The sequence below is a fragment of the Amblyomma maculatum genome, chromosome 1 (assembly GCF_055883805.1).
Source record: "Amblyomma maculatum isolate TAMU_Amacu chromosome 1, ASM5588380v1, whole genome shotgun sequence".
In the NCBI taxonomy this organism is placed as follows: Eukaryota; Metazoa; Arthropoda; class Arachnida; order Ixodida; family Ixodidae; genus Amblyomma; species Amblyomma maculatum.
The window spans coordinates 158,815,546-158,830,887 of record NC_139344.1 but is presented as its reverse complement, the minus strand read 5'-3'; the positions used below and the strand labels follow the sequence as shown (position 1 = coordinate 158,830,887).

At 47.6% G+C, this 15,342-nt stretch overlaps 1 protein-coding gene across 1 annotated transcript in view; it reads left to right on the top strand.

Annotated features, from left to right (window-relative positions):
- Cad87A (cadherin 87A) overlaps positions 1 to 3,071 on the top strand; it is a 50,245-nt gene extending 47,174 nt beyond the window's left edge. Inside the window, 1 exon segment of the mRNA XM_084589450.1 lies at positions 56 to 3,071. Coding sequence (XP_084445576.1) covers positions 56 to 226 — 171 coding nt within the window. The 3' untranslated portion in view covers positions 227 to 3,071.
- Positions 3,072 to 15,342: the final 12,271 nt, after the last annotated feature.

Here is a 15,342-nt window from a genome sequence, read left to right as displayed (position 1 = left end):
CCAGAGGGCGAACTCACGGAAATGCTGCACGCTTCTCCTTGCTCACATCTTTCAGAGCCACGAGTACCACGAGCTGCACTCGAGCGACGCCCGCCCCACCGGCGACAGCACGCCGTTCAGCACGTTCCGGCCCACGGGAAAGAACACGCCTACAGAAGGAAGGCTCTTCCAAGACCCAAGCCCCTCTCATAAAAACGAGCCCGTTCTAGTGGCTGAGTTATTATAGGACGTTATTTAATCCAGAAGCGACGACGCCACCACCGCGACAGTGACACTTTGCTACGGAAAATCAGCAGCGGAAGCAGCGTCATCCTCATTGTTTTTTAACATGCATGTGTGTGCGTCTGTGCGTTTGATAGCAGACACCAAGCAGTGCTGAATGTTTCCTGGACTGGGCGCAGGCTCACGCAGACGAGAGTATTACCCGCGAAATGTTCCACAAGGGATGTGATATTTCCTTTTCGCAATGAGTTCTGGCTCCGCACAACTTGGCTTCTTCTGTCCAACCAGAAGCTGACTGACTGCCTTCTCTGGAACCACTGCCAATAAGTATAAAAATAGAATAGACTCACAGAAACACATTCAGTGGTCGTTTTTGGAACCTTAGACATGGGGGAACTTTCTACTCCGTGCTTGTTAGGCGATGCTCTGCTAGCCCGTAGTAGGAAAGAGCACTGAACAAGGGTTGAGGGGGAGCCTCAGTTCGCAAGCCGAGCCAACGTTTCGACAAGGGACTTTGTCTTCGTCTAAGTCCCCTTACTGTGTAACCATTTCCTTTCTCTTGTTCTACCTTATTTAAAAACCTGCCATGAGAACAAGATCGGGTATAGTGTAAATATCGCGCCTGTGGAGGTCACGCTTAACCTATCAAATTTCCCCAGCTTACTGGCTCTTATTCCAACTATGGACTACTACAGTTGCGAAACACACAACACGCATGAACGTGCATAGAGATAATTGTATTTTTATTTTATAGTTCAGATGTACTTTTAAAAAGGCCTACGACCACTACGCAGATTTTTTCTGCGCGGTGGCTTTGTAAAAAACACTGATTTTTTTTTTTTTTTAGTGAATTCAAGCCTGAAAATACAACGCAGAGTTGACGACTGCGCTGCTCGGGTACCCTTTCTTGACCTCATCTTCACACCGTGTCTATTAAAGTTAAAATCAGCTGCGTAAATGATATTTCTTTAAGGATGTGATCCCAAATTTACACGCATTCGCCACCAAGGCTTCTCCTTACCTCTTCTAAATATGCAGTCAAAGGGCCAAAGCCTACTTGAAGACCATTCACAGGCCTGAAAGAGGAGCAGGCCCGGGCCCCTCTAGCCTTTTGTTCTTTTTTCTTCCTTTTCCTCACATTAACATAAGGCTGTTGCATGTGACATCAGTGCCAGGTCTTGAGGGGCAGGCCTACCGGTTTCTAGTGTTATTGGCGGTTAGTTTGTCGAAATATAGTACATATGGTCGCCATGAAAATTTTAAACTTAGGTCCGGCTGGTGTGGTAATTGCTTTCAGCCTTTCAGCGTAAAGATGAGTTAGTTTGTTTTATAGGTAATTCGTAATTACTTCGCGAAAATACGACCAGTTCGAGTCCGGCGAAGACGGCAGTCGCGAAACAACCGGACCTTTTCAAATGCAATTGGTAAACGATCCCTCTGTATGTATAAATGTACACACAGCTCGCGCGCGCATGTATACATATAAAAACGCACAAACCGCGCATATAGATAAAATTTTACCCAAACGTCATTTATTCCAACTCAGTCAGCCCAGCTTATCACCAATCAAACATGGAATTTACGTTGCCAACCGACGACTCATTTGCGTGCTGTGCCAATGAGAAAAAGGTAAACGCCATCTTCTTTAGAATGGAAGTGCTATAGTTCTTCTTTTACCGATGTCGATGGCTACATTTTGGGAGACACGCGAGGAAAGCTTTCCTGGCGTACCTGGAACAGGTACCGGTTTAGCATAATATATCCTTGAGAAAGGTAGTAGTGTCGTCACTTCAAGAAGCAAACAAAAGAAAATGAACGACATTGCACCCGGCGTAAGTGCCCTTAACAGTAGTTTTGTCTACTTGGAGTTTCTTTGCGGGCGTTCCACGATGGCTTGTTTGTGCCATGATAGGATGCTACGGGTGCTGCGTGATGGGTGCCAGAGTGACTGGACCTCCGAGTGCGTGAGAACAGCGCATTTGCGAAGACCGCCGCCTCGCGCTCGTCGCTCCCACTGGAATGCGGAATCGGCAACTAGGCGGCGCTGATGAGCTGGGAACACGCGCCTGGGCTCAAATGGCCCCGCGTCTGCCAGTCCTTGTACCAGAACCACGCCTGGCAAGTGTACATGAAGTAATCTGTGATGGCCGTTCCCACCGTACCAGTTATTTATTGTACGTATACTAGACTTCTCTGCGGTGGTTCTTATCGAGAAAAAAAATTAAAATGCAAATACTTTGTTGCCCGTGACGACGCTCCTTCTGTTTTCGCTCATCAGACTGCCGCAAAGCATGCGACCTGCCATAGATGCTTACTCGTTGCCATCTAAACATATATAAATATATTTGTGTGTGTCTGTGTTTCAAGGTGAATCTCTCAGAGCAATAAAACAGTTGTACAGAGTCCCACTGTCTGCTCGTAGATTACAGATCCGAATGAATAGGGAAGATATGAGCGCCAAAACACCAACAGTACATCGCCAGTTTCCTTGTATACGGTGTTTGAACGACACAAACCGACAACTCTCTCGGAATGTAAGAGCTTTACGAAGACGGAGCATAAGCATAGCGTGATGTGCTTCCGTCGAACATTTAGAGAAGGACGTTGGCGTGCATCGAGCTATGCCAAAACTTGAAAGGTAGATCGTGTATATGTGCACTGAACGACTGCTGTAGCGTGATAGTCTCTGCAGTGTAGGGCTCATGTTGATTTGCGTGTGCCACTTAAGCTTGCTTGTTCCTTTTGAACACTTTTCTGAGCCGTTTCGTATCACGGCTTTATGCCCCATACGGGGGTAGTCATCGTAACTGTCCGGTGGGCCTCAAAGAAAAAAAAAATAAAAATAAATAAATAACACGTTTTCTTCTCCCAATGCTCTATCTCTTTCCTCCTCCAAGAAACAAGTACGTCCTGGACATACCACGGTAACTGAAATTAGGAGAGGCGGTGCGTATCGTATTATTTTGAGCTATGTATGAATACACGTTTGATGTTAACAATTGCTTTGAGCGGTTGTTATTGTACGCGTGCATTGCAATACGTGTAACGTTATGTTAGCTTAGTGTTGGGCATCGTAGGAATGTCACGTTGGTTGGTGACAGTTTTGAAATGCGACGCCGAGTCTTTCGTGTCTATAGTACTAGTACCCGGAGTGAATGTTCGTGATACTTCCCAGAAAGTAGTGAGGAGATGATAATATTGGTGGGGCTCGCGCTAAGCACTTTCAAATGCCGCGTACATTTCCTGGACTTCCCATCTTTGCTCCGCATACCTGTTTTTTTTTTTTTTTCTCCCGCGAGGATCGGGAGAACCGGTCTCCATAGTCAGAGTCGTCCGTCTCGAAGAAACCTTGGTCTCAAAGCTTTTCGACAGGTGCGATACTGCTGTATGTTTTCCGCTTTCGTCGGGCCTTTGGCACGTTCTCGATGCGATGCCGGTCGTTGGGAAGTACGTGTTTTTTTTTTTTTTTTTGTGATGCCTTGCCATGTGGCATAGAACGGGACGGTCTTTAACTCAAAGTAAGTCGCGTAGACTGTTGTCTTCAAGAAAACCAGAGCAAGCTCCAGCTCTTAACCTTGTCCATTAGCCATTAGTGCAGGTCTTGCTCCCTTGTAGCCGACAGTCCAATGCTCTCGACGCCTGCATCCCGGGGCACGTCCATAAAGGTGGCGAAAGTCCACCTCGGCGGCTGCCCTTGGACACTCAGGGCGTGTGTTCGGCATTGCGTCTTCTTGGGAGCCCGATCTACTAGTTACCAACGTAGTAAGGGCCACCCCAGCTTTAATTCATGTAAGGGTACCCCTTCATTCTCATTAGGTTATGAGGAAAGGGGTAAGTGCACTGGGGAATCAGGTCACGTGCATTTTTTTTTTTTTTTTTTAAACCGACGCTAAAATTGGGAAAGCGGAGCGGGGATCAAATGGAAGGTCTGTGGGGGAGGCACTCGTGTTAGTTGCTTGGTGTGTAATGGCGTCTGCTTTTTATGATCAATATTCTGAGCGTCTTGTATCCAATGTATCTGAGTGTGTTTTGTTATTTTCTTATTTAGAGCATGTATCTCCTGAGTAATGTTTCGTTTTTGTAACCTTCTTGAGTTATTTAATAGCGCCGCTAGAAAGTCGGTGCAAATGCGAGCTTCTTTTACAGACGGAATGGTATTTAGAGCTTTCATAGCATCGCAGATCGCGTAAAGCCCCATTAGAAGTGAGTCCGGGTGGTCCGTTACGTACTCCCTATGTGCGAATAACTCCGTATGTGTGGGGCTGGTAGTTGCCGTTCTTCCACTACTTTGAGTTACCGATGCGTCCGTATAAGCTATACATATTCCGGGACTTATATGAGCCACTGGACATGATGTTGGCTGCGTTTTACGACGGATCTTAGTAGTGTTGTTAGTCGTTATATTGTACTCCCAATGGGGGGGGGGCTATTATTTTCGCTGTCTGTGCTGTCACCTCATTGTATCTGGTTGCAACCGGCTCAACATACTTTTTCTTTAAATTTCTTGTTTCTTTTCTTTGTTAAACAATATCTGTCAGAACCTTCACCTGTGCATATTCCTGAAGTATCGGGATCGGTGTAAGTTTTGACAAACCCGTGATGGTGCGCATTGCGTTTCTATTTATTGTTTCTAGCTCCGCCCATTGTCGTTCCGTCAGTATATGGAACTCAGCTTAGTACACTGTCCTAGGTTGAAGTACTAAAGGTACAAGACGTCTCGCTATATCTGTTCGGGCCCCTCCTCCCCTAGATGAGGATCAGCGAGTATAGACCTTTTCAACACGGGGAGCGCCATCTTCCAGTCAAAAGCCTCAAACCAGGCGGTAAGAGGCCAAGAGTAACTTGCTGGCGGCGAGAGTAACGCGCCGCTCAATGTTACCCATTCCGTCTGGACTGCATGCGAAGAACATGTCGCTACTGGCCACGGCTACGGTTGCATTCATTGGCATGTGCGTGTGATTGTTTTCCGCTGTGATGGCTTCTAGTTCCGATGTCGGACAGCTACCAAGCTTCCTCTGGACAATACTGCGCTGTTTACGGCTGCACAAACAGCCAGAAAAAAAAGAAATGCGGCGAGGAAAGCGCTTTACGCAGCTCATCGCGTTGTTCAAGAAGACTGTGGGTGCAACATGTTTCAGCTACACAGTCTGTAATCCCATCAGGATGCTCGTACTCCTGATCTGTAAAAGGAAAGTAGAAGATTACTTTGGGATATTTATAATTACAAAGTACACTTTTTGTATACAGTGGCCGGAAAAAAAAAAAATTGTTGAGAAAGGGAAAATGAGTACTCTGAAGAATTGATTGAAACCCATGCACTTTGCTGCGAAACGGCAGCTGATTGCGAGGCGCTTATGGAGTGCAGATTTCGGACAGTGGTTTCTAATTCTGCGCAATTAATACCGCTGTTTACTATCTCTTTTTCTTTTCTTTTTCTATATGGGTGTACGTGTGTCAAACATGCTCTGAACGAATATTTCCTGGTCAACGTTTTAAATTTGCCCACATAGAAAATAAAGGGTTAACAGCGGTATTTGTCGCAGAACTAAAGTCATCACGGTCCGCGATCTGCGCTCCATAATCGCCTTATCACAGCTAGCGGCCGGCACCTTGCAAACAGCTGCCGCTTTGCGGCAGCGCTAGCAAGGCGAGAGTTCAAACAGTTAGCGGAACCGCGGCGCCCTTTCTACTTTGTTTCCGTCAGCGGCAACAGCGTAACGCCCCAGGTGGGTTTCGAGGGCCATGCGCTCGCGTGTTCCTGCTCATATTGCTCATGATAGTACTTGCGTGTACTCTGGAAGCACCTGCATTAACCCGATACCCATCGGAAACCACCGTCGGCAGCCGCGCCGCCGCATCGCCTCTGTGTAGTTCACTCTCCTTTCCCATGCGAGGACCGCTGGCAGCATCTCTCTCCGGCAGTCTGTTGTCATGTTCATTTATCTCCCGTCTTTTTCGCTCCTCGACCCAATCACACATCCACCTCACACTTTCAATGCGCCGAAAGGCGGGTGACTTTAGCGACGCCACTGAACCTAACCAAACATTTGTGTCCCGCCGCACCATTAACCTTCCCACAGCTTGACAGTAGCAAGAAAAATTGCTCAAAAGCGAGGCTTTCCTCGCTAAACGAATTGTGATACAGCCCACGTTATGCATGCCATAGATTTATTAACTTCCAACGTAGTGATTCGGTACACCCTTCTAATTACATTTGTTAGTTTGGGCTGTGTAAAATAAATTGCCCTGCCCGCACCGTCTGAGACACAACGGGCTCCTACTAATTGAGTACCGCTAGCTGATGCTCTCTGCTAGGCTTCAGAATGGCAAGAGCGGTATTTTCTTATTGGCAGCGACATGCATGTCGAATATTATACGCTGCAGGGAGCTCATCCACTCAAGTGCACTCGCTTACATTTTTCTAAGCGATAACGCGTAGGCAACAATCATCTGAAGTACTCAGTGTCACGGGCTTAAGATCACAAATTCTCTTATTCGGCTTCCGTAAAAGTAGGGGTTAAACACGCCGTATTGGAGATGCCACCGAAATGTGACCGTCGCAGCCGCGATCAAACCTGTGTCTTTAGGGTCAGCAGCTGAGTATCCGCGACATCTGTATCGTTCAAACGAGATGCAGAAAATAGTATGGAGTGAATAGCTATCGAAACGAAATAGTATAAGCAGTCATCTTACCTCCGATATTAGCCGAATTGGCTGGGTCCCCGTCGAGCACGACGGACGAGTGTCAAATGAATGCACAGATGCTATGAAACAAAACAGCCTGTTTTTCATTTATTCACAACAGCCAGTCTCCTTCAAAGTCTTGCGGAGCAAAAAATGCGCGTACAAGCATTGACGCGGAGATGGTTTCTCCCAAAACACGGCGAAAAGCAACAAACCACACCTAAATAAGCGCAGAGAACAGCAACGCGACGAACTTCTTGCAGTCCAATATGGCGTCGCCGCTAGGCGTCGCGTCGCCCTCGTCCTTGCTTTTCCTACCGGCGATTTAAAAATGTCAGCGCCCCTGGAGGCTTGTTGAAAAGGTCTATACGCTACTGTTGGGAAGTACTTTTTTAATGTATTTTCTTGACTCCCCACATTCTGTCAGCTCTCGCTGGACAAGTTATCTTCATGTTTCCATGTCGGTGCTACCGCCCGGTTAGTTTTGCATCGTTCTTGTTGCCTGCGTTGGTCTTCGCGGGTATTCCGTACGGCTGATGCTCTCTTATCTTCTATTGTATACGGCCGAATTTCGCAACGAGGTCACCTTCTACACTGTCGCCTTTGATGCTACGAGGCCTGAAGCTGAACAGTAGTCCAAACGACGTCGTCTTAGTACGTTATTGGTGGAAAGTACGTCGCGGACAAAAGTGGTATACTCCACGCGAATCGCAACGATTGTTTTTTTTTTTTTTTTCAGTATAAAAAAATGTGCCGCACAAAATTGCTTGGGCTATAGATGGAAAGTATATCAAGGAGGGTACGTTATGCATATCTCAGAAATAACTGCTTCTCTCTCGGAAATATACCACTTTTGTCCGCGGGGGTACGTGTTGTTAATGCCCCACATCTACTGAGACAAGATCGCTTTCGCCAAGCTTGCCACCGCTAGGATTATTGTGTGAATGTATTGTTCGACTTGCCAGTTCGTTAGCTTGCGACTTCGTAGTTTCATTTACATCTGAGTGATACGACAAGTTCCGCATGCTGCTGTCAATATAGGGTTCGTGAAAGCAGTTTTTCAGTCCATGATCACAATAGCCGGTTGACCGAATACGTTTGCGACGTTGCATAGGAATTGTTCCGGAATTGCATGCAAGTTTTTCTTGTTGCGCGGTGTTCGCAACACATCCGCTGCACCTGTGAGTGAGCGACACAATTCCTATTCGAGCGTCTCTATCTTCGGTTCACCAGGACGCTCGCGAAAACAATTCTGTCCCGCACGTATATAGACGTTTACCTCCATCTGTGGCGGTTTGAGGGGATGGTATTCCACCCCGCTCCTACTCCGCAGGTGCTGCGTCCTCGCTAGCGATCCGCGGAGGGAAATAAAGGAACAAAGGACGGGGGCGACACAGCGTTACTACTCGAATGCTATTTATTGCACTTGCAAATAATACAGAGCATGCCGGCTAGCTATACATCAACAAGGTTTTTCTTGGAAGGGCAAGGCTACGTAAGAAGGACTTTTGACTCACCGGCTGGGGAATGGGGGTGCGACTTCGGCGGCGGACATTTGCACGCGCCGCATTCTTCGGACAAAGCCATACCACGGCGTTTGCGGCGGAAGGCGGCAAGAGAGTGTGGTATTTACCGCTCGCTTCGCCGTTGGGAACCAGAAGATGGGAGGTTGTGCCCGATGGGTCCTCCCGTGTGCGCAGCGTAATCCGTGCCCGCTATCCCCCGGCATTTGCCGGGAGAGGCGGCGGGAGACGACCGCTCGCGTTGCCGGCTGAACCCAGAAGCCCTCTCTCGTCTTCTCGCGGGAACCCGCGTAGAGTCGTAGACGTCTTGGTGGCGCACGCATCGCTGATTCTCCTTCCCCCAAGGAGATTGTTACGTTTGGCCACCGACAAGTGTGTCAGCTGACGCGGCCACCGCATAGCAACAGGCAGAACCGCGAGCGGATCGGCCATTTCGGCGCCGTTCATCGGCCGCCCAACGCTTCCTCCCGCGGGCAAGTCTCGACGTGATCCTGCCACGCACCAAATATGTGTGCGTGCGTGTGTGTGCAAACGCTGGCCAAGCCTGGAGCTCGAGGGAGAGTGCGTCGCCCTCGCCCGTCTGCAGGAGGTGGAGGAGATGCGGTCGGACCACCTGCGACGGAGTCATCCCGTCTTGCCCAGACTTGTCGGGCTCTCCCTTTCCTGTGAGAGCTTTCCCTTTCCCTGTGAAGTGGCAAGCCTATAAAAAGCAGCGGCAGACTCCGCTGCGAAAGAGACTACTTTGACGCGCCGTTGACACGACGCTATAGACACCAGCTGTGTGAGAGTGTCTGTATTCTGTCCGGGTCAGCTTCTCTGCCCATTTCTTCATGATGTTGTAGTAAAGGTTGTTTCGTTAGAAGACGCCTCGTCTTTGCTGGGACCGTTGATGCCGTCCGCCTAGCCACGGAGCCACCAGGCCAACGCTACCGAGGGGCCGCGCGCCGCAAGTAACAACTGGCGTCAGCGGTGGGCTGAGCACGCGAGCCACGAACGTAATAACTTGTGGCAGCGGTACGATATCACAGGCGCGCGACCCAAACCGTAATAGGAGGTATTTACCTGCTCTCCCAGCCGGCGCTGCCATGACGCTCGTTGGGGTGGTGGTGGTCGGTCGCGGCGAAGGGGGAGGAAACTGTTTTTCCACACATCAGCGTACCACAACCAATAACAGGACATGCCCACATATTGCTTGGAGGGTCCCTCCTTACACTACGTATCGTAATCCAAACCTTCTACCCATCCGTTCACTGGAGACTTGGGAAGTTTTGCGGCTCATCTCGCAACTAGATGACCAACATTGCTCATTGGAGTGAGTCAAAGCAGTGGCACTCAGCACTGAAGTCCTGAGCCCTTTCCTGAGCCACTGGATGCTTTCTTTAGAAAGCGGGGTATTTAGTATATAGCCTCTCCGCCTGTCTACATTTTGTACTAACATCATCTGAAGATGCCATGTCACACGTAATACATATGCAGGGCCTGAGCAATCACGATATCTTTTATTTCCCGTTCGATTTATCATATACACCGTAGCCAAAACACTCGAAGACCATTAGCGACCACAACAAAGCTCATTTTGTAGCCCATATTAACTGGGCTCATTTTATATATTTTCTTACCAGGCTATCCCGAGCGCTCAGTAGAAACAAACTGGTGCATGTACCGAAGCAAAGAGTCTGAAATGATTCATCGTCTTATCCCTCTTCGGCTTGTGCATTCCAATACCGATGCTCCATGGTTTAACAGATACTTCAAACGATTTTCTTTAAAGAAAAGAAAGGACTTTTTTGAAATGCTAAATATTTATTAAAACATGCCCATAGGACAGCATGCCAGGCAGCTGCTTCAGCATATTAACGAGCACTGAAGCCTACTAAATCCACGTTCTTTAAGGTAACCCTGCTGAACATTCTGAAGACTAATTCAAAATGTTTCTGGAACATAATAAAACCTGGAGACATCAATAAAGTGTCGTTATTGCACCCATCGGCAAACCTGCTTCCAACCACCTATATGCTATAGTGTACTAAATGATACTGCCGCGAAATCTTCAAAACTGTATTTGTTGTTTTTTAGCAGCCACCGGCATACAGGCTTGTCGCTCTGATTCTGGGCCGCGTATCAGTTCCGTAATCTTTGTTTGTTAATGCTCAATGTCGCGAGTCACACCTTTATCAGTTTTGTTGTAGCGCAAGATGCACCGCGATCTGTCTCGAAGGTTCCGGCCACTCGGGTGTCTTTCCACAATGTTCCAGCCCGTGCTGGTAGCTGTTTGCGACGTTATCAAAATTGTTCTGTGCAGCATTTAAATTGAGCGTTGACGAGTGTGACGGGCATTCTTTGTTCGACGATCGACCAACACGTTTGCTGCTATCGCCGCCGCCGAGTTGCTTAGTTCTTTTGCGGGCGCAAGTCAGCCCAATAAAGAGTTATTTTCCGTATACCATCAAGCCTGTGTCTTCATTTGTGTCATCGACCCTGGTCACCACCACGTGACAATACTTTCACTAAGTCCTTTCCTTCTTCATCGACTGCATCCCGATCTCCAGCTCTGCGTTCATTTCGCGACGGATCCCAACATGTTCGACTTGAAAGGCATCATACCGATTATCGATTTGAAACTAACATCTTCTAGAGGAAATGGTAGTATAAATGTCAAAATTATATGGAGTGCTAAAGAGCAGTTCTGACATCATCAAATGCATATTCTCACAATCGTATCATCATGGCGTACCGCTGAAGATAAAAAGACTGCTTTGGTTACCCCGGTATATATAGCTTGATATAAACAGAATCCATCTAACGATTGACCCATATCTTTGAGATCAATTGCATGCAAAATAGGGATACTCATATAGGAGGCTTGAATCAGTTTAGAGTCTGAAACACGCGATACCATGTTATGGCACTTTGAAACAACCGCCGTACATTTTTCCCGGCTTACCACGCCTCGCATGACACCGAGCTTCAAGGGCGATGTTAGTTCTTTCACTACACCAGGGAGGTATAAGAAGGACTTCTTAATTACTGCACGGTCAGCTCTTACCGGCTGCAGACTCCACAGACTACTTTTCATAAAGGCTTTACACACAACCCCGAAAGCAGCGGATAGAAGGGCTCACTAGTGTCCATTGCTTACGATCATGGTGTCAGTAACTTACTGTGGTAAAACGAAATTTTGGAATCGCTGGTACATCTTTTCAAAGGCTTCAACTGCGCTGCGACGAGGGAAGAAGAAAGGACAAGCGCTGGTCCTTCTTCCTATCTGGGCTCAGCCGGATGTACGTTTTCTGTAATTAATAAATTTCTAAAACTCCCAAATCAGCTTTTAATTAAATAGTTGGGTGGTTAACGCTAATGAGAAGTCGGAAGTAGTTGACAGAACAGTGTCATATCAGTTCTTTAAAAAAAGAAGAAAGCTAAATTTTTAAAAGCTTGGAGAGCGGGGAACAACTCCGCCGCGTATTATTCGATAAAACCTACACCGAGCTCATAAGCGCAGTCAGCTCAGTGGAAACCGCCCGTCCGCTGTTGATGCGCTACAGTGAGAGTTGTGACCGTTGAGACAAATTTTACAGCGCAGTCGCGCATTTTCTTTTGCTTCGTCACTCTCAAAAACAGTGACAACGCAGTTGGCGATGACTGTCCTTTTCCATGTGGCACGCGGTGAAGCAAAATAACGTCCATGGCGTAACCCAGTAGAACATGCAGCTTGAATTGCGCGTCAGTGTCACTGCAGACGTCATCAGCGGATGAGATTTTTTTTTTTTCAGTTTCGCGTTTTTGGAAAAAAAAGACCCCGGATTTTCTCGCAATTCATATTTCAAGTCTTTTCTCGTTTTTAAAACTGATATGCACCATCATCACGGCTTCGAGCTCGATGTTTGCACTGGCCACCCAATGGTGTTAATAAAGATTACTGAATTTTAGTTAATTAAATATGTATCTATAAGAGGTTTTACAGTAAATTACGTCCACCGCAGTTGAGTTTGTTTCTAAATATATTTTTATCATGAACTGCCTATATTAATGAATTTTTGAAAGTGTTCGCTGAACCACCGGGCATTTGTTTTCAGGTCGTGCATACAACAGAAGAGCTAGCGTGCTCCTTTTTAAAGGCACCTCTAGCTCCAGTCCAGAGTCCAGAATGCGAGATTTCGTTCTCTCAACGGTAGGCTCCTCTGAGCAGCAATAAAAATAAACAACATTAATGAGTTACTAATCTCTTCCCGGGGGTAAGTTACCCTTTAGGATGCATCATGTGACGTTTTCATTCTTAATTGCCGCAAAACCAGCGGCGAAAAGAGCCAGGAGGGGACTATGTCAAACGTTACACTATTCTATTACCTTCTCAGTAATCATTTCCTGCCTTCAGTGAGCGTATCTTACCTTTAGGTTGGGTTCAGAGACACCAATCAGAAACAATCGCCGCTCGCCGATAGAATATACCCAGGTGCTCTAATATGGCAGGCGATCGCCGCATGTAGAACAATATATGAAAATTTGAGACAAGAAACTGGAAAAACGTGGTGTTGAAGAGGCGCTTCTGAAGGACGCAAGTCAACCGACTTCAAACTCACACGACAGTTTTATTGCAAGCGAGAAAGTCTGGATGCGAAGTGGATGTTGCACGGACGTTGTGGAGTCGGCACAGGGCCCTTAGAAGCTCAGACTAACGCTTTGTAAGTCTGAAAACTCGTCTTCGTCGGACTCTGGGTCTGCCTTGTTTTGCCCAGGGACGGGAAACCCCTGGGAGCGGCAAAAGTTGGCAAAATCGTCCAACTCATCCCCTCCGCCTCCTTCCGCCTCGGGTCCACCCGCAGGCTCTTTCGAGGAGACATACACCTCGCTATGGAGCTTAGCGTAGAACTCGCGAAATCCCAGAGCTGCTTTGATGGAGGCCAGTATTAAAGTCACTATGATGAAGATCCGGAGGGAGAGCATGAGGTATCCTCCCGTCGAGAGTGTGCCGAACTGAAGTCCCTTGCTTTGCCATAGGATGATGGCAGCGAAGACCACGTAGATTACCTGCGAAGGAAAGCACTCGATTGCAGTGGCTGACTCTGAGCAGCGTCCATACTGGTGGATGCAGTGACCCGAGTGAATGCGTTCGTGAAGAAAGTTTGGTGGTATATTGAAAGCGGGGATTTGGAGCTGCTCTCTGAGCCAGCGAAGGAGCAAGATATGTGTTATGGTCCAATCCAAGTCTGAACCCAAATCACCCACTGAAGCACGCTTTTTGGTTCCGCAGAGAAAATGCTCTTGATTAGGATCACCTATTGGAATACATCATAAAGCAGACAGTATGCTGTGCTTTCCGCGGGCGACGCAGTACCGTCACAAGCTTCCCGTGCGCTCCGCGGCATGTGCTGGCTGGAGAGGAACCTGCCCCTGTTCGGTTTCTGATGCTGCAAGGCACACTTTTACTTTCTCTAGCTCTGCAGCGTCAACGCCAATCGCCTCGCAATGAAACATTCGCACTTTGTGGATACAGCTCGAAAGAAATGATGAGCCAGGTGCCAAGGCTTCGAGTGAGTGAGTGAGTGAGTGAGTGAGTGAGTGAGTGAGTGAGTGAGTGAGTGAGTGAGTGAGTGAGTGAGTGAGTGAGTGAGTGAGTGAGTGAGTGAGTGAGTGAGTGAGTGAGTGAGTGAGTGAGTGAGTGAGTGAGTGAGTGAGTGCGCGCGCGTGTGCGTGTGTGTGTGTGTTTGCGTTTGCATGCACGAGCGCACTCACGTGTGCGTATTACCATCTGCCCGCACATCTACCGAGCTTTTACCTCTGCGAGCATCTATCTCTGCTTGGCTCTCGGCTCGGCCCGCTGTGTTATATTTTGTGTCTTCTGTTTCGTTCTTGTCGCCTGCCTGGCAGTTTCCTGAGTAGCATTACTGAAGCTAACGATACACTAGAGCGTAGCAATCGGCCCTGAGCAACATATAGGCTGACGCGCTGCAGCGACCACATGGCTGCAGTCGGGTGCGGTTGTAAAATGGATTTTTGCCTGTAGCTCTCGTTAGAAGAATGCGCACCAAGCTTAGATTTTTCCGCGATTACGGCTGGCTAACATGTACAGCGCAGCGCGAAAACAGACAATGAAAGAATCGGAAAAGAAGCATTCGATCGGCGAATGAGGATCTTAATACGGTGCAATAAATAAAACATTTGCGACCAAACAATCACCTTTTCGTAAAATAGCCACGCCCAGCAATTCTATAAAAGCATTTCTGGGTAGTCATATGTGTAGTTTCTAAGGCATGGGCGAAGGAGAATTATTTCGTGTGGCGATATTCATGCGGACCTAGAAAACTCCAGATACACGTGTGATGTTAATTACAGTGTGTTTAGGGACGCTTCATTCTTCTGAACAGAACGAGGAATATGATTTACCTCTTTGAGTTTCAATGAGAACGCTTCCGGCACTGTTAGCATCCTATAAGTAGAATTCACGAAATTGACTGCTTTCGACCACCTCCATAAAATTTAATTCCCTGGTGTAGATGGTCTTGAATGCGTGCAGGGGATTAGTAATATTTAACTTTAATGATTTCTGGCTGTATAAATGAGAGCCTTGCTGTCAGTGAACGACAAAAGGAGCGGTATGCATTAGGTGAGTTCTGCGGACCAAACGGCGTGTGGAGCGTGGATTCACGCTTTCACTACGATAGAAACATCATTGACTGTATACATAACACGTTTTATGGGGACATCCGTTCTTCGAGAGCTTTCGCTGGCTACTACACGGAGGTGATAAAAACACTGCCTATTTGCTATAGCGGACGCACCTCTGAGAGTTACGGGAATATGCGCTTCGGTCTAAAGGGTTCGTAGTTTGCGCTACGTGGCCCATAACTTCTGGACAGGAGCGTTTTTCTTCGCCCACCTTATTATCCCAGGCTCACTGCTAAACCTCTAACAA